This window comes from Epinephelus moara, chromosome 24, assembly GCF_006386435.1.
Source record: "Epinephelus moara isolate mb chromosome 24, YSFRI_EMoa_1.0, whole genome shotgun sequence".
Lineage (NCBI taxonomy): Eukaryota > Metazoa > Chordata > Actinopteri > Perciformes > Serranidae > Epinephelus > Epinephelus moara.
Window position 1 is genome coordinate 48,105,478 of NC_065529.1, and position 22,944 is coordinate 48,128,421.

General features: G+C 41.4%; 1 protein-coding gene across 1 annotated transcript in view; it reads left to right on the plus strand.

Moving 5' to 3' along the window:
* The first annotated feature begins 1,759 nt into the window (after positions 1 to 1,759).
* Positions 1,760 to 22,944, plus strand: part of rspo4 (R-spondin 4) — a 60,927-nt gene continuing 39,742 nt past the window's right edge. The window contains exons 1-3 of the mRNA XM_050037725.1: positions 1,760 to 2,113; positions 19,184 to 19,372; positions 21,558 to 21,695. Coding sequence (XP_049893682.1) covers positions 2,029 to 2,113; positions 19,184 to 19,372; positions 21,558 to 21,695 — 412 coding nt within the window. The 5' untranslated portion in view covers positions 1,760 to 2,028. The remainder of the gene's footprint in view (positions 2,114 to 19,183; positions 19,373 to 21,557; positions 21,696 to 22,944) is intronic.

Below are 22,944 nucleotides of genomic sequence, written 5' to 3' on the forward strand. Positions count from 1 at the left end.
TAACAAAGGCATAATATGACAATAATGATCATTTACCATCCCTGTTATATGGCAGCTAGTCTCATCCTTAACTTGGAGCGCAAGGAGCTCCCAAATCTCATTGTTTTCCCAATTTGCGGACATTGATGGCCACTGTTCTTCTTCTTTGAGTTAGCCGCTAACTGCTAACAGCTACTTTTTAAATCTCCTGCAGTGGAGATTTTTGACGTCAAAACACATCCTGTTTATACAGACAACGTTGCAGCCCTGTTATTATCTGCCGTGGCGGCTTAAAGGCGAAACAACTCTGATTCCCATTCCACGGCCATATATACAGCAGCATAACGATATTCCTGCCTTGAACAGGCAGTCTAAAGGGGGCTAATGAGTAACGTGACATCATAGCAGTTTCAAGAAAATTAAAGCCGAAGTGAGAAAGCAGAAAAAGGCGGTTGGGTTGAGGGCACAGACCTCCAGTTGCTTGAATAGCAACTTAAATTCAGCCAGCCAAGTACAATCTCCCAACCTAATTCGCAAACTTTCTGTTGCTGCTGTTACAAAGATCAGACGAAGCCTGCTGTGAGCCCCAGCGCTACGGTTTGCTACAGCCGCTACTGAAGGTCATCTCGGAGCTTTCACTAAATCCTGTTGTGGATAATAGTCTCCTAAAGGCAAGTAGTGAGGAGGCGGGACCATGGAGTACACGACCTCGCTAATTCTTGTCTCATTTGTGGTCTGAGAAGAAAGCAGGGCTTAGCGAATCAATGCGCTCTGTGCAGCTCTACAGTGAAATAAGATTTTACCCATTTTAAAAGAAAATACGAAATCAATCAATGGCAGTCAGTGCCGATATTGTCACAGTTGCCATAAATAAATCAAAGTATGGGAAACGTTGCAGCGACAGCTAAATGTAGGAGTTTAAGTTCACTTCATAAAGTATATATTTTTCATTCATTTTATTGTACATGTACATTATATTTATTAGGTAGGTCAAGTTTATTTAATGTAGCACCTTTCACAAGACAAGACCATAAAAAAAACACATAAATCATTCATTTATTTACCACTTTTCTATACAGTATATGATGCTACTGAGATACTGATACTTGTAACCCAAGTATTGTTATAGTATTGAATTGTGAGAAATAGGTATGGCCCAACACGAAGGTTTATTATCAACCAGAGAGGGTGATTTGCACACACTCTGTCTATAACTACACAATTGAATCTGTCTTTAACACAACCTCCTCGTAAATCGCAGACTTACCGGACTCCTTGCTCAAACAGGCACAACAAATCAATCACAAAACCAAGATAAGCTATAATCAAAACTTAAACTCTCAGCTATGTTTTTCTCCAGCTGTTTTCCATCCTCTCAGGGTGGTCAAATTAAGTTTACTGACTGCCCACATTTAATAGCATTGCCACAGAAAACCAATGTGCCCAGCACAGGCAAAGAAAATAAACAAGGATAATAAAAAGAAGAGACTAAACAACAATAGATAGAGCCAGGAGGAGGGGGCTAAAGATCAAGCTGGAAATATGGAACCACTTAGGCCCTGAGAGCACACCCTATAAAGGGTTAAAGATGGCTACGGGATAAGTGGAGCTCGTTTATCGCAAATTTGACAGTGGTAGTTAAATGGTGAGTTTTCCCTCCAAGCTGCCAGTCTGGGGAAGCAGACGAGGCTCTCCGCTCTCCTCACCTCCGGTCTGTCCCACTCTCCTGTGCTCTTCTTTTGTTGTTTATGGCCGCCTGTCTCCTCATCTTAGCCCTAAATCTTCTGCGTGAAACAGGACAAAGGAGAAGAGGATTTTCTCCTCTGCCCCTCACCTCCACTCTCATCTTTCTCATCGCTGCTCTGGGCCTGCAAGAATATCTTCTTCACTTCATCTCCATCCGCCCCATCATTTTTTAAAGCCCCTGTCTTTGCCCTTTTGTTTCTTTGCTGTCCCTCGCTGTGGAACTAAATCTTCAACCTGCCACCCCGGGAGTCCCTGCAGATGTCCGCAGCCTGGCGCTGAAGCGGGCGCTTGCCAGCAGCCCAGATGCATTTGCGACTCGTTGCCATTGTGATGTCCTTGCTATGTGAGGTGATCAAAATGGGGTCTGGCGTCATGCAGAAGCAAAGTGGTGAGTACGATGGGAAAATAACCTGAAAGAGGATTTTGGGGATGTGCCTTTAAAATGGAAATTTCTGCAGGAATGTGTTGTAAACTGTCTTCAGGTTCTTAGTGGTGACTGACTGGATTGTAAACATGCAGAAAAAACAATGCAATATATTCAGAAATGATTTAAATTACTAGAACTTTAACATGAGGGAGACACTAAAACAAAGGTTTCCAATTGAATGAATTTTCAACTAAAATTGCAAAGTGTATTATTTTCAATTGTATGATCATCACATGGTTACCCTTGGCAGCAGGTGTTGGTAGAAAGAGTTGAAGTTGATGTTTTTTGCTGTTAATTCGACTGCGTTTTCATTTAATATTTGATAGAAGAGCAAAAAAATATATATATATATTTTTTAGCACAGGATGTCTTCTCAATATGTGCCATATTGAGAATAAATAACAGCACAAAATAATATTAATGTCCACGTATCTGATCTAACTCAGGATAAATGACGGTAAATAAAGAGGTTCAGTGCCTTGCTCAATGGCTCTTTAACAAGACACCCATTGACAACACACACCACGGCTATCAACACTAAACAAGTGATATTTGTCATTTTATAACAGCTCTTCCATCCATTGCTCTAAATCCAGAAACACTTTCATATCACTCGCCAGAACAAGCTGAATCTGGATCATCTTTAAATCTCAATCACATTATCGCCCCTCACATATTTTTTTGCATGTCTCCCAGTTATCAGTGGCAGCATTGTCACTCCTTGTTAAGCTCTGCACCAGCAGACGCTCCACAGTGTTAGAAATTCTCCCCAAAACCAGATTTGTGACCTAATGAGTCCTTATAAAATCCCCCCCGGCTCATTGAAAACAGCCCTGACCACCACAGCCACACAGGTATGTGGTGAGCCTCACGCTCACGGGTGTCCGGCATTTCCTCAGGAATTTGGGACTAATAGAGGGGGATCCGGTCTCAATTACACCGTCATTTTGGCTTCCGACATTTCCCCGCTGCCCCCGTAAGCCGGCCAGAGGTGAGGCGTTAGATAATGATCAGATGGGCTGTGCGGAGCCAGCAGACACCGCTGACTCTCGTTCAAGATAACAGCTTGTGACAGCCAGATTATACAATTTCAAATAGAGCGTCTTTAAGAAACTCAGACTATTACCAAAGAAAAACACAAACAGTAAAACTTTAATATGCTAATATTAATAACCCAGCGTAAGAATGAGACATCTAAGATTTAAAAAAACAAAATTACAGCAGTACAAAATCACTGCTGGTTCAAAAGTGCTTCACTTTATGGAAATCCTACAATGATTTAATGAGTCTTGTTCATGCAGCGCAAAAGACGCAACTGGACAAATATACACATTTTTGGCATGATGATGTTGAAAGTTTTCTAAAATCATAATATTATTGTTGCCTAAAATTAAACAACATTACTACAGAGTCTCGCATGAACACATCTGATGTTAATAGATCAGAACAGATTTAATCTAGACGTTATTTTTGGTCCGAAGGGTCAAATGCTGGATGTGGGCACAACAGGTTGACCTGCTGTCAGAATTCATCACTTCATACCAGAGGGATTTATGTTGTCATTTTATTCTTCCCTTCCCCCCGTACCTCGTTTTTCTCTCTTTCATTTACCGCTCATACCCTCCGCTCCTTCTTCACACACACCCCTTCTTCCCCAACTCTCCCACCCTCCATCACATCTGGACTTGGTTCCTTTAGCTGTTAAAAATCACACACAAAACTAAAAAAAAAAGTGTTTCAGAGCGGGAAAATTGAACTGTAGGAGTCAAGAGGTTGAAGCCATTACGCTGTCTGTTAGTACCATTAGTGTTTCTGTAAGGTTACTGTAGGTAATTGTGAGCACCTGTGGCTGTTTTTACAGGACAAGTCGGAGGGAGTGAGACTGATCATCGTTTGAGATAAAACACTTCCCTGGTTGTGTATCCAGATTCAAACGGCGTCAGTCTGCAGCTTCACATATTCCTCTAATACGGTGGTCTAATCCAAATTATACCGCACTAACATGTAAACTTAACCACTCCATACCAAGTTATAGTCACATTTTATTTCCCCACATTACACCACCTGATAATCACTACGTAACGTTTTGGACATTTGTTGAGCTTCAAAATACTGTAATTTTGTCTTCGCCTTTATATGCACATCAAAATAAATCCCTGTGTTTTTGCAGTTGGCGTTTATTTATCCACAAACAACCAAAGGACATGTTGACTAACTGGGGAATCAAGTCAATGTGTGTGAAGTGTGCTTGTGTGTGTTTGTGCGACCGCTCAGACGGATTGATGTCAAAACATCAGTAACTCAGTTTCCCTTTATTCTCCACCACCGCCTGCACCGCCTGCACCGCCTGTGAGCTACTCTCTCTGCAGATATATTGAGTAATACGCTTCAAGGCCGTAGCTGTGCAGCCAACACTGGGGGGGGGGGATCAAATGTGCCGAGGGGTTCTGTGACACACTGTAGACAAGTTTTATTATTTCCACAATTACAGATCAAGTGCACAATGACATATTGAGCATGTCCTGGCTGAATGAAAGGATGGTTATTGGTACTGTAAGAGCCACTTCAGCAAATATTTATATTTGGTAAAACTGTCTGTGTTGATAGAGCATATCATGTAAATTCTGGTATCATTTAAGTTTGCACAACAGTTTCTGTGTATTTTGAATCGTGTATGGTTGTGAACTAATTTCTTTTATTTCGGTGTTAGAATACAGGCACAAGTTATTTACGACAGGTTTTTGACCATGTTCTGCAGTGTTGAAGTGTATGTGAGGTAATACAGTGAGAATATAAAGAAATAGAACATCAAATTGATAATGGTCAGTACGAGATGTAATTTTGGAAGGACTTTGTCTTGTTTTGTTGGGTTATTTTGGGGGATTCTCAATAAACCTTCGGCTTTTTCCCTGCCTCGTGTGAGTACTGTGGATCTTCACAAAAGGAACAGAAACACGAGTCAAAACTGAATTCAAAAGTGGAATTTTGGTGTGTTGAAATGACCACTATAGGTACAGTGCTGCAATAATATGTTTGTCATCAACAAATAACGGCAATATTAACAGATCCTAACTTTAAGCAAGGCCAGCAAGTGCAATCGACTGACGCTGCACTAACAACTACAAACACTTCCACTTCGGCAGTTAATTACAATTGTGGAGGTTTGTGAAATCAGCAAACTTGTTGATTTCTGTTGTCATTTATAGCCGTAATTGTAACGTTTAAAGATACGTAGGTTAACATTGTGGTCCGACCTATCTGACATTTCTGCTGTGCTTACTTTATGCACTTTGTTGCTTTGTTATCATGTTAGAAAAACCAAATCCACCGGCACGGAGACCTACATAGAAATGTACTGCAGGACAGGGCCGCAGGAAAACGTATATTAGCCTCCAAAATAAATAAATTAGCCCAGCGGCTGACAGACTTTTCCACTGATCATAGCTTAACAAATTACATGTATTATTCAGATTTTGTCTTACTCACTGCAGGTTTAAGTCACTGCAGCTCCCAACAGCACAGTTAAATTTCAGCCTGTCTGCACATTTTTCCAGCCTGACATTTTTGAAACAGAGAAGCTATTATTGTGTAGCGAGATCAACAATTTAGTGGGGTGAGATTCCCGGCTGGGTTTCCTTTTCCTGTCTCACTCTTAATATCTCATCAGTTACTCTCAGCGTCAAATATTGATTATACTGGTGTCGGTTGAGAGCCTGGTGCATCTAATGCAACCTGGTCTCACTCTGAAGTCGTCGAATACCAGCACTCAGTCAATGTCTTCCAGTGTCAGATGACAATAGCAAAAGCTGTCCTGTCATGTCAGCAGGATACGTAGCTGGTCACCATAAAACGCCCAGCGGTGTCAGGGGGAAAGGTGTCAGGACAACAACGTAAGTTAACATGGCGGAAGTCCAAGTAGGGTGCGTGGAAGGGGTGATTTATGGGTCCCGGGTACCTTGCATGTCATAAGATGACATGAAAAGTCCATGACCAATGTCGAAATGTAACGAGGTTGGAGAGAGAATGTGTTGTCTCGTGAGGACGCTAAAGAGTGCCGTCAGTGGTGGTATGACGCGCTGAAGGTCGTGACAAGGTGTCAGCATTTGATAACCTAGGAATGATGCCTGAACAAACAATGCAGAGAGAAGAGTCAGCGGACAGGTGTTGACAGGAAATAAGAGAAGAGAAAGGGGAAGGGGAGGTCCTGGTCAGGGACTGAACCAAGGACACTGCAGCTTGTAATTATACTAAATATGACATCAGATATGGGGTCACAGTCGTAACCTCTTAACAGCCAAGCAGCACAAGAATGAAAGCAGTTTATTGCACTTGTCGTATCGGAGGAAACCATTATTGAAACAGTTCATGTGAATATGAAGATGTAACACAGCCTCGCTCCTCAAACTATCACATGGTGAGAAATGTGTTAAAGAAGAGCACATCTTTAAACCAACTGCTATCCATTGTCTGGACATCTACACGTGTGTCATCAGGGATTACACATCTTGTGTTATTTTAACACGTCACCCCACATGGCACGTTTTTCTTGTTAGTGTACACATTGTGGTGCATTGTGGGTATTTTGGCACCGACTACAGAAGCGGCGGCTGCTGTTTGTTACCTTAAAATCACACCCTAAAACGGAATTCTTGCTATTCCTACTGGTGAGGCGATGGAGGATCAACCCACCTGAAATCACCTTTGACCTTTATATTTGCCACATAGACTCTAACCTACTTCACAGGCTGATATCGAATATAATAGATGATGCAGAATCATACTGACCTACTATACAAAATATGAAGATTGTTAGGAAATGATAATTGTGAAAGTTATATGTAATGAATGGAGTGTTCATGTCCAGAATGTCTTTTTTTTAATCAGGTGGTCTCACTTCCAGTTTGTCAAATACCAACACTTGATCAGTTGTCCTCCGCGTCTGAAACTGATGCACAAAGGCACCTTGTAGCACAGGGCTTACAAATGCACCGAAGCTTCGATCGTTGCCATTGTAATCAATGTCCAAATCAGAGTTTTAATGCTCCTTTAATGTCAAAAATGTCAAGTATCTGGAATAATTTCAAAATGTACCAAAATGACCCCCAAAAAAATGAGATTCCAAAAGAAACTGGAACATCAAAAATCTACAACCTTCTTGGCGAATCACCTGAAAACTAAGTAGCCTCACATCTAAGCCATCTCACAAAGTATTCCTTTTCTAGCCATTACGGCTAATGCTAGTGCGAGCTGCATGCTAACAAAGTGGCTAACTGTTTAGTTATTTTAGGTGCAACAGCAGCTCAATGAAGATGCAACACCCCAAAACTGGTATTCAGGACAGCCCTATAGCATCTGTATGAGACGCACAGGGCTGCGTCATTATTAGACATGCGAAGGAGCTAAGTATTAAGAGCAAAACCGTCCACATTGGGCTGTAGAAACAGGGGGTGCATGGCTCAAACAAACACAGGACTTTCATCCAGGAGGCCGCTGTTAATGTCCTGTGTAACGTACTGCCTAACATATCTGATGATTTGTTACGCAAGTTACAAACATACTTATTTAAGGCCAACTGCAATCTTATTTCTAAAGCTAAACAAATACTTCTGTTGGCTAAACCTAAAAACAGAGTAGCTCTATATTTAGTTTATGATGAGTGTAAACAGTAAATTTTCTGTGAAAACTGAAGTTTATTTTGAAAAGACACTGCATGTAACAAGCAGAAAGTGACACGCCATCTCTGAGCATCCAAAACTGACTCTAGAGGGATACCTAGAGCATTAAAGATCATGACCCAAGCGTCAGTATTTGAGAAGTTGGGCGTGAGAATGCGTTGTTTTTAATTAATTAAATGTATAACCCTAAGAATAAATCAGGAACACATATTTCAGCTTTTACACAGCTTCATTTTACACTATAAAATTAGAATCTTTAAGATCATATGATAATAGGTTACAAGTCCCGTTTAACAAGCCATGTACATCACTTTAGTGCAAATGAAACTGGTATTTTAAAAAAGGTTTGAATGCTGCTTACACTAAAGCTCAAGATATAGATTTTCTGTTATGAGAGTGAAACTCAAAATGCTTCGGGGGAGCTGTAATATGATTCGATTATTGGTTTGGTTTGTTTGTTGTGCAACATTTTCCCTAAAGAATACTGACAGTTCTTTGTCTTGGGAAAAACAAATCTTGCATCATACATTTGGCTTTTTTTTTTTTTTTTTGTTGTTTTGCTGTTTGGTGGCTTGTCCATCACACTATTAGAAAATATGCATCATCAGACTTGAATGCCTCTATTCAAAACCATCTCTCTTCCCTCTCTCACCTTCAGCATGTTGTATGAATTCAGTTTTAGGGTGGAATGCCCCTTTTAAACACTAGCATGTTTCCCTGAAACCCCAACAGAGCTTGTTACACCTGGTGCTTGTTAAAAACCCAGTGCAATCCCATGCAAGGTCAAAGGTCGCCGTTTTACGCTACCTAAACCTGCCGCGCCTCGAAAAGTCCCTTAAGCCTGCAGATCGATAGCATATGTGTAGAGAACTGTTTTTCAGACGATGAGTCGAGACCTCAAAGTGAGGTCCCAAAGCAGTGAAATGGGTCCCTGGGTTATTCTGGGAAAATCTGCTGAGTTCTTCTCTGCACTGGACCCTTTCTTTACTTAGTTGTCATCTGCTCATCTCTGTTCTCGACTATTAATAAATCTGCTGAACTCCGCTAAGCTGTGATTACTTAAAAACACATCCCTAACATGTGCAAGGTCAAAGGTCATTGTTACGTGCTACCTAAACCAGCATAAAACAATGACAGATTGACAAGAGATATATGAGAATGTGGGTTTGGAGGCCAAACAACAGTCTTTAAGTTCGACTAAATGGGTCGCTTTGTAAATATTAAACAATAATGTCTCCTTGACTTCTTCACCTGTTTGTTTTTGTCTCCATCTTTGATGCGATGGGGTTTCTTTCGACTACATCATTTCCCAGATATCACTTGTAATCCCAGTAGAGTGGTAGACAGTCAATTACACATCTAAAGAGTTTCTGAAGGTCTGAAAACATTTCAGCTCCTTCATAGTTTACATTTCTCGACCGTAGATGTCATAACTGGCCAACAGCGCCTGTCCAGGTTCAAAGGCTCCTCCGAATGTAGTGAGAGGTGCAGCTTGTCCCGGCCAGATTATGGAAAATCCTTTCGTTGCCCTCAGTTTTCCATAATCCACTGCACGGCGGTCAGTGTTTAAGGTTTGTACAGGTGATTCTTGTTGTCTCAACTAAGTCTACATATCAGGTCTGCTGTTGTGTCACGAGGTTAACTTTGGTTTTGAGTCCGGACAAAAACAAATAGGTGAAGAAGACAAGCACAAACTCAGCTGAACTGAAGTTAAACCCGACCTGTGACCTATACATTACTGGCAAACTGCCTGGTGTGGTGGCACCGTAATTGTGGCGATGCAATCACAGGTTGTTATGTTTGTCAGATGATCAGTAACTTCATCTCTGGCATCAAACGTAAGCTGAGTGCGCAGTGACACTTTTAACTGCAGTTACACAAGTCTGATTAAAGCACTGCCTCCAAATGAACAGAAAGATTACAAGATTACCACAAGCTGAGTGTCATCTGGTTTCAACATAGCGGGGAAAAGGCGGACATCTCTATCGCCAACATCTGCAACACTCAGCAACTCACATTAAAACAATAAAGATTGATAAACAGCATCTGTCTTAAAACCTAAAGGCAGCTAACTAGAACAACAGTGCATCATGAACATTTGACTATGTCATGTTTATGATAAATGTGAGCAGGTGGTCATGACTAGATAAAGTGGACTGATGAAAAGGTCAACTCCTTCGCTTGGACAAATTATTAGTTACCAGATACGACAGAAGGCGCCCACGTACGGTCACAGCCATAGTTTGACATGATGCTGAATATTTACTTAATGCCAGAGGTAAATGTAGGGAATCTTTCCCACGGAAAATTTTATAAGACTCAAACTGCTGATGGACAAATTGGCTGGTGGGGATTTTAAACTTTCAATCACCTGTTCCAGTCTCACCACCTGAGTGCTCCATGCTCAGTGGTAAAATGTAGTTTTATATATATATATACACTGATCAGCCAAAACATTAAGCCACTGACAGGTGAAGTGAACAACATTGATCATCTTGTTACAGTGCATTGTTCTGTTGGGAAACCTTTGGTTCTGATATTCGTGTAGATGCAACCTGACACGCTCCACCCCTTTGGTTCTGATATTCGTGTAGATGCAACCTGACACGCTCCACCCACTGAAACACCAGTGCAGACCAGGTAACCCCCCCCTCATGGCAGCAGCACTCCCCAGTAGCTGTGGCCTCCCAGCAGGACAATGCACCATGCCACACCACAAAAACTGCTCAGGAGTGGTCTGAGGAACAAGACAGAAACTTTAAAGACACCAACCTGGCCTCCAAATTCCCCAGATTCCAGTCTGATCAAACATCTGTGCAACATGTTGGTACCCCACCTCACAACCCACAGGACCCAAAAGATCTGAAGGTGCCAGACACCAAAGGACACCCTCCAGAGGTCCTGTGTCCATGCCTTGACAGATCAGGGCCAAGTCCGGTCCAAGGAGCACCTACTGTGGATCGGGGTACCTCTGGGGTACCAGCACGTCCCTCAAATGTTCGATCAGGTCGACACCTTGAGCTCTTTGTCCCGTTCCTCGGGTCATGCCTGAGCAGTTTTTGTAATGTGGCATGGTGCAGTGTCTTGCTAGGGGGCCACTGCCATCAATAAGTGCAGTCACCATGAGGGGGTTTACTTTGTCTGCAACTGTGTTCGGGTGGGTGGAGCACATCAGGTAGCATTTACCTGAATGCCAGGACCCAAGGTTTCCCAATGATTTGTAATGTTCATTTAATCACAGTTGTTTTGTGTTAGTTCCACTTCATACACCTGCAGAACACTTTGCTCCGTGAGCCTAATTACTGACTTTTATAAGACCATTACATATTGGCTGCTATACTAGACTAAATATTTCTCAACTTGCCAATATAAAAAGGGATGGAAATGCAGTACTCAAGTAAATGTTCTGTCACAGGAAGACACACTTGTTACTTCTCAAACAAAAGTAAGTTTTGTAAAAATTTACTGAGACAAACATAAATGTTAGACAATAAATAACACACTGCAGCTTTTTCATACAACTCATTATCAATTATAAATGTACAACAGCCTCCCTCTGTAGTCTCGCGAGATTTAACCAGAAAAGACACAAAACTCAGACAATTAATCCAAAGTGGCAGATAATAAATAAAAGCTGTGTCCACCACAGACGCTTCAATATGAGGTTATTATTAAACCACAGAAAACAATCAGCCTGACACTTCTTGTTAAATCAACAGCAGCACAGCAACAACATGGAGGAGTGGAAACAACACTGAGGCCACAAACACACTGCACAGTTTGTACTCTCCACGTGGCGCACACTCGCGCCCACTCCTTCGTTGCTAGGCAACATACTGGCGGCTGACGTACTTATCTTGAGGAATAGTTTAATAAGTTTATAGTTGTGCTCACCGTGTGGACGATATTCGGTGAGTCCTGAGCACCGTGAAGTCCTCAACAGTTTAGTTTATTCGCAAAGCATAAGTCCACTCAGTGTCTCTGTCCCAGTATAACCAGTCCACTCTGTGTCTCTGTCCCAGTGTAACCACCAGTCCACTCGGCCTCTTTGTCCCACCGTGCTCCTCAAAGTCTTACAAAGTCCTCACACACGTTAATTAAGGCAAAAGTTCCTCAAAAGCCACCTGCAGCATCCATCGTTAGCTCTTTAGCATCTAGCATCTTAGCCACACCCAGCATGCACCTGTGCACAGGTGTGTTGATTTGGGTCATTAAGGAACTGTTCGTTTTTTCAGTCAAATATATTTTCAAGCACTGGGTAGGGAGTTATGTTTCTCTAATTTAGTTATGTTTACCCTAGTTATGTTTTTTTTTTTTTTTTTTAATTGACATGAATTACTCCATGCTCAGTAATCTTACACTTACAAATAAATATGTGAATATAATTTTATTTTGGCTCGGGAGGAATATAGAACTTTAAATGGCTGTATTTTGTATTTATTTTACTGCTGAATATAAAGAAAACATATTTTGAAGGCAAAAAAAAAAAAAAAAAAAAAGCCAAAATGACACCATTTAAGCAGACACTGTAAAAACAAAAATTATTGCTGGACTGTCAAATATTCAACAGTCCTTGAACACGTCATGTGTGATGGCTGCCTCCTTTTTTTTTTCATAATTATTTTTATTGAATGAGTGAGGGTGTGCATCCAGTACATTCCATGTTTCAATGTTAACTTATCATCACATATCTTAATAAATCAAGTTAGCAACTATACAGTAACTTGCGACTGTCATTACAGATAACATTTCATCCCTACTCATATACATATTTATCAGACACCCACACTCACCCACACAGCCACAGACACACAGACACACAAGGGCAACGAACAGGACAGAACTGACACAAGACACAGGGTTCCCTTGATTCATGCAGGCCGGATGTGGTGATCCTGCAGCCTCCCTCATTCTACAGAGCTTCATAAATTGAGCTCCATATTTTGTTAAATTGTTTCTCTCTGTTACTGTCCTCCGACATTGTCCTCTCAATGCTCAAATAATATTTCATTAATGCATTCCAATTTTGAAGTGTAGGTGCTTTCTTATTTTTCCAATTTTGCAGTATAAGCTTTTTGTAAAGTAATGATGAGAAAAGAATTTGCCAGCCAGTTGCATACCTTACTTTCTCCACATTTTGGAAGATACAAGTCGCGATGAATGCTTCCATCAGAAAATATTTATATTTCATCAAAATCACTTTATTCTACATGTCTTATCAAAAAACTGGGCCAAAAATAAACCATTTGCACAAACTAACCAGTGAGCAGGACAAGAGTGGAAAACTGAGGCTTCTTTCAACTCCAGGGTTTAATCTTCATCTTTAATTAATAAACATTAAAGGGTAACTTCAGGGAGGGTCAAAAAATAAGTCTGGGTGCTGCAGTGACTAAACAGGGCAGATCCAACCTGTTTCTTCTTCTTCTTTTTAACTGGTACAATAATGCCAACCATAACTTGACTCTATAATGAGATGATCCTTTGTTTGGTTGCATTCTTGTGTCATTCACGCCCTGCACACTGACCCCTGTTCGGCACCCCTCACCCCCCCTGACATTTTAACCTGCATCATTTCCAGGGTGTCAGCAGAGCTCTGCCCTCCTCCTGCAGTAACAGTGATATTTATGACACATACCATCATCCTGTTTGCAACCTGTTTACATGTCTGGCATTGTGAACCTGCTAGAAATGCACAATAACATTCACACGTCATTGGTAACAGCCGATAATGGCCTTAAACTGAACAGAATCGGCCAACATGCTGATGATATCAGTACGTCATTGTTGCATATTTTTAGAAATACTCAGAAAAGAAGTACATAGAAAACAAGTTGTCATAGTAACCAGAGTAAATGTAATGCGTGTAATGCCAGAGAGGTGCAGTTTGGAAGAGGGGTGGTGAATAGCTCAAATATCTCATATTGTGAAAAAGGAGTTATATCTTGTGGCTGCATTCTGGTCTATCGAGGCTTCTGTTTATGGAGAAACTACTCTCTGCCTCTCCTATGATGGATCTCCTTCTGTGTGATTGATCGTCTGCACGGTGGCAGCTCTTGAAAGAAGCCCTTGCTATTTGTTGAAAGTTCGTGTCAGTTCCACAGAACCCACACACTCCTTTTTTCACTTGATAAATGACGTTCACACCCAGGAGCTGCCAAGAAGACGTCTCTGCGCCAGTGAGCTGCTAAACTGAGGTCCCTGGGGTGCTGGGATAAAAAGCTCCTTCAGCACCTGTTGTTGTTGAAGCGCTGAAGTATCTTTTCATCAGGAGTCTTGATGAATCCTTTAAAAGAGTTCTAATCCCTATGACACATGACGTACGTTCCTACAGTCAGACATGATGCATGAGATGCTTCCAGAGAGAGTTTTTTTATTTCTACAAATTTTTTCTTTGAATTTATGAATTGCTTGAATCTGCAGGGAGCGAAAATTATGATTCGTCCTGCCAAGTCTGAGTTGTTGTAGATTATTAGAATAGTTTCTTTGGTTCAGTTTACATTTTTATTCAAATATGCTTTTCTTTTAGACGTAACTTGCTATCCTAAAGCACACACTCTGCATTATATTTAATTGAAAAAATGACTTTTGTTATGGCAGTTTTCTCCGGTAGGACTCATTACGGGAACTGCCCATTGGTCCGACATCCCATTGTTCCGACCATATTAAACCCATTGTTCTGATGTCCGTTCCGAAATCATCATGATGCCCTGTGGTTAAGGTCTGGTTAGGTTTAGGCACAAAAACCACTTGGTTAGGGTCAGGAAAAGATCATGGTGTGGGTTAAAATGAAAAAAAGCTGTGAGCCTGCTTCGCCTCAAGCCTTTCCCAGCTGACCCAGAGCCGGTCGCGGCACACCATCAAGGCAGAAATACGCCCGCCGGGAGCCGTTCAGCACTGTGGACCGTCGGACTAATGGGATGTCGGACCAATGGGCTGTCGGACCAATGACATGGACCCATCATTACGGTATACACACATCAGAGCACAGGTTTTGTTTCAACATTGAAGGGGGCACATTTGAAACAGGGGGTTTAGGAGTTCCTCCGTCACAAAATTTGGAGGAACAAACACTTTTGGTTAATTTTTATGCATTCTCGGAACCCATCGGCTGTATTCGCCGTCTGACTTCCGGCAGACGGCGAATACAGCCTCTGGGGGCAGACCCCCGATTTTTTGGCATTCCGGTTTGATTTGGGCGGAGGAGGTGAATTTCCGTTTCCGACTTCCGTTTATATATAAGTAAATATGCTGAACCATTGTGATGGATTCAGAGTTTGCAGTGACGCCAATTATGTTCCGCCTCGTTAGTTCACCACACGGACCGTTTAACCTGACAACAACTGCAGCCGGCTCAAACGTGATTGGTCAATATCACACAGACTACAAACAGCCTACAACCGGAAACCAGGGCTCTTCCACTCTTCTTCCGGAGGCAAGATCTCCAGGGTTTGACTCTACATTCACTGAATGTATATAGAGACTAATTTTTATGCATCTATTTGTGCCTTTCTGCATCAATTTATGGTGTAAATGTCTTTAATTTTGTCGAAAGAAAGGTCCTCTGCTACTTTTATGTTTTTAATACAAAGGCTACTTCTAAATATTGACGAGGACATGTCTCCTGCATCCCCCCCAAAATCTACACCGATTGTAGTTTTACATTAAATCAAACAATCCCCTTTAATTGTTTTATTGTTACCACATAACATTGTAGTGAACAAATATGAGGCCAAATGTATCAGTAATCCACTTCATAATTCACAGTACATGAAGATGTGATTCACATAAGTCAGAAGATGTAACCCTTCCCATTACCCTTACCTTAAACTTAACCGCCTCTCTTTAAAGCTAACACTTCATAGCTAGCTTTAACCGCCTCTCTTTAAAGCTAGCTAGCTCAATGCTAACTTAGCATTTTCTTCGGGGCTTCTGATTCCAGACCAAGAGGTGAAGGAGGCTGATGTGTGGGTATGCTGGACGAGTCATGGAGCTGCTCCAGCTGCAGTTTTACCTACTCAATAATTTGTGCACATAAATTAGTCACTGGTACGTCTGAGTTACTTCGTGCATACAATTACTGCAGTGAATGAAAGCTGTCAGGCCATGGAAACTCCAGTCTGAATGTGTTGTTTGCAATTCATGTTATTTACTGTAGTTTTGAATTGCACAATACCAGCAGTGAGGTTTACGCTTGGGAAGACATCCTGGGGTCAGCTGAAAGACGCTGACCGTAAAACTTCAATTAGTAGCCCAGGCTATTATTTTATAAAATCACTTAAAAGGCTTATATTTGGGACAGGCTTTTAATTCCATTACATGAAACTGTTCCTCAGCGAAGATGGGAAATAAGATGAAATTGTTTATTTGAACCAGTATGAATATGACTTGTATAAAAAATAGGCTTCGAATGACATATCATTTACAAGCCCTGTCATATCAACACAACACCATTTCATCCTGTTAAAACAATATTCATAACTTCATACTTTTGATCCTTACGGACTAAAAGAATATGAATGCCTCACTGGGTAATCAAGGAATGGACACAAATTCAGACGTAATGGCGTCTACAGACAGAGTCACCACTTGTTTTCATCCTGCCTGTAAATCTGAACGAATTATTCTCTGGTGCTCATGGTTTCAGTAAAATGAACTCAACTATTGAACTGTGGAGCATCGAACTGAGCTAATGACATGTAGCACCTCCATACTGAGCAAAGTTTAAACATCTATATTTGTATCTGCAATCTAAACAGCTAACTAACGTGTCTATCTTTATTTTTACTATCTTTTTAGTACATCATCAGGAGGGTAATAATGTATTTTACTGCACATCTCACTTGTACTTTTACAGCATTTTAGTTTTCCTTCTTTCAAACCTCAGCTCCTCTGGCTGTGAATTGTCTTTGTGTGTCTCTCTGTGCGATGTGAGTGGACGTTGAGATGGAACGTAACACAGAGGAAACGTTAAAAATTGCAAGCCAGTGATGATTGTCAGAGGGAGTAAACAAGTCATTAAATACGTCAGCAAATAAAATGTAGTAACGATGCGGACACCTAGCTTTTCAGGTTTAAAAAAAGCTTTCATCACTTCACAGAGGGTGTAAGGTTGCATGAACTTTGACCTTTAATGACCTCTGTCAGTGACTTGATCATTGCAGGCATTTATCAAGTGTTTAAACCTCTTCAGTTGATCACACATACACACACACACACACACACACACGTATCCAGACACACAGAGATGCTGGCAGGCGGCCACAGGTATTTTGTGAGGCTCAGACTCTGCGATTGTTCAGACTCACGCACACTCACCGCCTGCCCTTCACCTCCTCAGTAGATTCAGCCCATCTTTCCATCCCTCTTCATTCCATCCGTCTTTCCATCCCACCTTGCCCGTCTTTCCGTATCCCCCCTTATCCCCGTCAGATTGGAAGCATTCCTACTTTGTCTGTTGAGTCCTGTGTGTCTCTGGGAGCAGACATCGCCGCTCACTGTTATAATATAATAAGACTTACTTTGGCTTAGCCGTAAGCCCAACTGTCATGCTACCAAGACATGTGAAATCTATCGCCAGAGAGCTGCACAAATCAGGGCTGAACTCACTTTGTGTGCCAGGAGACAGAGGTGGACTTCTGTATTTTGCTCAGTGTGTTTGATGGGTTTTAATATCACTAATTAATGAAGAAACATGAATATATGCTGACACACCAAGGACAGGAGCAACAGACCTGCAAGAGGCAGCAACATAGTGTGCACACTACTCACTATATTCTGTTTACTATGTGTCCTGTTGGCTTCTGCATAGGTGTAGGTTTCAATGGGGACGGGACACGTCCTCCTTAATATTTAGAACATGTGCATGTGTTTCCCCTAGTAGCAGAGGACTTTCATGTTGACCAAATAAAGACAATTACACCATAAATTGATACAAAAAATACGCAAATTGGTGCATAAAATTCACCAGAATGGAGAAAATTGAGTGTTTGACCCTCAACATTTTTTGGCAGAGGACCCCAACCCCAGTTTTATATTTCTTCGATCAGATACTTAATTTCCCTTAATTTGGAAAACAAATCCGCCACCTAAAATATGTCAATAAATATTTAAAAACAAAGAATGGTCCTGTATTAAAAGTCACTCATTTTTTCAGCAAAAATCTGAAGATGAATACAACTTTCAATATTTTAATTCATTATCATCAGTGACCTGATTTCTACAATGCGGGACATTGTGTTTTAGCTGACAGTCCTCTGTTAAATACATGTTTCAGCACCTTTGTTCTGAGAATATGAGCAACATGGCGGCGCGCGTTTGTGCAGCGGCTCTCCGCTCTCCAGTCTATTAATTATTAGTGTGAGGACTGGATGGTTGAATGTACGGCAGATGTGGTTTTAACTGTCGGCACTGTTTTTTAAATGATACAATGACAATAAAAGGCATTCCTTTGATTCTTTGTCTTAATAAGCAGCAGATTTAACAACACGAAAATGCCTTTATTTTGACAGAATAATTTAAAAATGACCAAATGTATTAATAAATAAATAAATTGAGGGTTTCTAGAATATCTATGGTGAAGCTGCATCTTTAAAGCATTTTGCCAGCATATTTTAAATTGTGTCCATCTCAGTTTAGATCCCAAATTGATCACATGGAGACAGCAGTCAGAGGCTCCTCCTACCAATCCCCTTTTAAAAAACAGCCACTAAACTCTTCGGTAAGGTGTTAGGTGTGGGTTTGTCTATATCAGGAAGCTGTCTGTTTTATTTCACCCAATGACTTATGGAGAAGTGGTGGGATTTAATAGGTTTATACTTCCTCCCACTCCTTTTCAAATGTGTAAATCAAAGTAACTATACACTGATAACTGCTTTTCATTATTTGCAAGTTCAGTCTGTTTGTTTGTTTGTACGTTAATGTCTTTTTTTACATGTTCGAAATAAATATCAAATATCAGTATCAATTAATAACTCCCATTTACACCTTGTTAGATAATGTGAAAATTGTTTTATCAATTAAAACACTCAGATGGGGGTTACTGTACACAAGGAGTTCAGAATAATTTACATTTGATTTAATTTTCTTGAATGTCCAAAGAAAGACAAGCTGCACAGTGTCAGATGTTAAAGGCTGGACACAGTGCAGCCTGTGTGTGTCTTCTTGCCCGCAGTATCTACAGATCTGTATTTCAAGGAGCTCATTTGTGTTGTCTCCTCTCCTTCCTCATCCTCTCCTCCACCCTGCTCTCACTTGTATTCTATTTCTTTCTTACCCCCTCCTCTACTTTGATTTTTATTCCACCTCATTTTAACCGCACTTTCTTGCGTGGTGATTCACTCTCTGTCATCTCCTGCAGCTCACAGAGAGACATCAGAAGACTGTCGGAGCTGTCTGGAGTGTTCCCGTGACAACGGCTGCGTGCGTTGCCCCGAGCGACTCTTCCTGTTCCTGCAGAGGGAGGGGATGTCTCACCACGGAACCTGTCTCCACGCCTGCCCCGCTGGACACTACGGACAGAGAGGGAAGGACATCAATCGCTGCATGAGTACGAGTTTGTTTCACCTGCAGGCGTCTCTCCAACTGAAGAGACTTTGCTGATATTAAGTCTCACTCACATTAGCACACATGACTCATCTGTCTCGAGGCCCTTAATAGTGAAGGAACTGATTATTTTTTTTGTCAGATGAAAAGTATTTACAAGTTCTCAGAGAACAGACAGTGCCCGTGTACACAGTTTACACATTTGGACTCGCTCCGTTATTGAGATGCACCTCTTTTAATTCGTTCCAGAAAAACACTGTGCCAATAAAAAACTTAAGTACTTAAGTTCTTACCAAAGAATGCATAGTTTTTGTCTCATTCAGGAAGAAATTTATTTGACTCAAGACATGCCAATAAGTTCTCAGAAAGAGATCACAAGAAGTTTCTTTATTCCAGACTGCAAACGCGAGCTAACTCTTCAACCTGAAAACAATATTTATCGTTAAAATGTGTTCTGATCCGACCTGCTGACAGTTCACTAACACTGACAGCCATGATGGCAGCCACTGGAAAACTTCCTGGAAAACAGTTGGTGCACTCAAAATCGACAACATCCTATGGTGACTTCAAGAGGTGGAAATATTTCATAAAACTTTTCATAACACTAAGTGGCCTATGCAGTAGAAAGACGCAAATACTTTTGAAATTGGTGCAACATGACCAGAGAAAACAAAGAAGGAGGGCTGTGGCATTCTCTTTTACTCAAGAGGTAGAAAACCTACAGCTACCATAATGCACTGCGCCACACAGGACCAATAAATGCTCCTGCTGGAAGGTGATGTGAGGCAAACTCCTCCATTTTACACAATGGTGGCCAGCTGGCAACAAACAGTCTCAGATTACAGTTAATCAGAGCAATAAAAATATGTTTCTGGGAACATTTTAGGAGAGAAATAAGCAACTCAGAATCTTGGATGATATTTGATTATTCATTCATTCATTCATCTTCTAACCGCTTCATCCTCTTGAGGGTCACGGGGGGGCTGGAGCCTATCCCAGCTGACATCGGGCGAGAGGCAGGGTACACCCTGGACAGATCGCCAGACTATCGCAGGGCTTGATATTTGATCAGTGATGCCTAATTTTACTGTTTTATCCAAGTTATTTCAGCTTCTGTTTTCTCTGGTGCCCACTTCCTGTTCACAAACTCTCGCTATTACAGCTGAACAGGGCAGTGAAATATGTTTCTGAAGACATATTTTCTGGTGAGAAGTAAACAATAAAGTGACATAATCTTGATTTATATTCATATATTCGGTCCGAGTTAGAGAGGGAGAGAGACAGAGAGATGAAAAATATGACAAAGCTAGAGTGCAGCCTGCAGTTTGGAGCAACAGCCCAGGAGGCAAATTTGTGAATCCTAGAATAGCGAAGGCATGACCCACCCTACTCTGCTTATGACTGGCTAGTACTCTTTGCCTTTGTTGGTTGGATTAGTCAGGTTTAGGCAAGAGTATTGGGGTTGGTTAGGGTCAGGGTATGAATGTCAGAGTAAGCTAATCAAAGGCAGAGTAAGGCGGGCCATTCCTTTGCTGTCCTAGGATTCACATATTTGCCTGCAGGAAAGCCGGTGAAACTCAGCCGGATGACCGACTGGGTGGAAGTTTACCACAGTTTATTAACTCATACTGCCCACACTGTTTTGACACAGAGCTGGTTGAAAAAGGATTTGAGGGGAGGTAAACAAAGTGGTACATTGTGGTGCCAGTGAGCAGACAATGAACAAGCCAATTGGCAGAAAAATGTTGGCATTGTATGTTTCTGCAAATGCCAGATACATTACGTTTGAAACTGTATGTTTCAACAATGCTGTGGTTAACCAATGGTTAAGTTTAGACACAAAAGCAACATGGTTATCATTAGTAAAAGAAAATGTTTTGGCCTTAAATACCCAGTTTTGGGTGCACAATCCCTGCTGGAGAAGTAGCAATGTCTCTGAAAAAACAGCAGCTTTTACTGCCACTATCCCTGCTGGAAAAACAGCAAGTGGTTGCTATGAAAAACTCACCTTTGGTGGCTTAAAAGCAGCTGGAAACAGAATGATAACTCACAGCAGGTTTCTTCCTGTCCGGCCCACCTGCGTCTCATCGTCAGGACTAAAGTCAAAATCAGGGTGACTAGTAGAAAAAGAGACTGAATTCACTCAAACTGTTTATTCACCATATGTGTGTTGGTCTGCCTTCTCACAGAGTGCCGCTCTTTGGACTGTGAGCACTGCTTCAGCCGGGACTTCTGCACCAAGTGTAAGCCCGGCTTCCAGCTCTACAAAGGCAAGTGTCTGACCCGCTGCCCAGCAGGAACCTTCGCCCACCAGACAGACTGCCTCGGTGAGTGAAGACTTACTTCATCTGTGGCTTATTGTCAGAGAACAACAGAAGGATAGGTCTGGTGATGTTTTACTTTTTTTCTTATTGTTAGCCAACTTTAAATTGATCTTACTGACAAGAGTGTGTATCAAAGCCTGATATATCTTCTTCCTCTGTGCCACAGAGCTCTGTTGTTCTCCAAAAAACTATTAAAAACACATCAGTGAGCCACGCTGTTGCACTGGGTGATATATTCCTTTACACAAATGTGGACTGATCCCTGTTAAAGTAAATTACATATATTTTTAGGTGGTTTTTTTTAGGCTTCAGTCTGAGAGCCACAGACAGGGTCAGGAAGTCAGACAACAATGAGAGTGCTGTTGTTTTTTGGTCTTTTCATGTGATTTTTTTTGACAACAGAAAAACACTAAACAAAAACAGGCTTATCCATTAAAGGTCAATTTACTGACATCGAGTCGTGAGGTTGCAGATTGCAATCAACTGAAACTTCTCCCATGTGCCAGGCCTGTAGGAGAACTACAACAACACGAAAATAATAATTAATCTATCTAGAGCCACTGTTTGGTTTGTCTGTTCTGGGCTACTGTAGACGCAACATGGTGGACTCCGTGGAAGAGGACGTGCTCCGCTTATTTCAAGTTAACATATATGCCAATAGATGCCCCTAAATTCTACACGCTGGACCTTTAAAATTTTTCCAAATCTCTTTAGATATGTCTCTACAGGATCTGTCATTTCAACCCAGTCTCACTCCGAAGTCGTCGAAATCTGGTGCTTGGGCGGTGGTTATATAATCCAGCAGCGTCAGGGGGGAAATGCGACGGGACAAGAACGAAAATATAGGCAGCGAAAGTCCAAGTGGGGACACGGACTTTCACCTGGGAGAGTGAGATTATAAAGCCACACCCTGTTCTTTTTTCCTAACCCTAACCACTTTGTTGCTTAAACTCAACCAGAACTCCCAGAAAAAAATGAAACCAAGAGCTGTCAGTCTAAAATGAAGACAGATTAATTTCTCACCTCACATGGCTTCAGAAACACATCTTTGAGACCATTTTTTCTAATCTAAGAGAAAGTTTCCAAACAAGCTGCCATGTTGGGCCAGTTTGAAATCTGGGAGCAAACAGCCCACCACTGAAAGCATTCATCCAATCAGAAGCTGCCAAGAAGTGTTTGCGTGGTTGTGGAATGCCTGTGTGTTTTCTTTGTTGGTCAGTGGTCACCTGCACGTCAAGCTTCGCATGCTGTG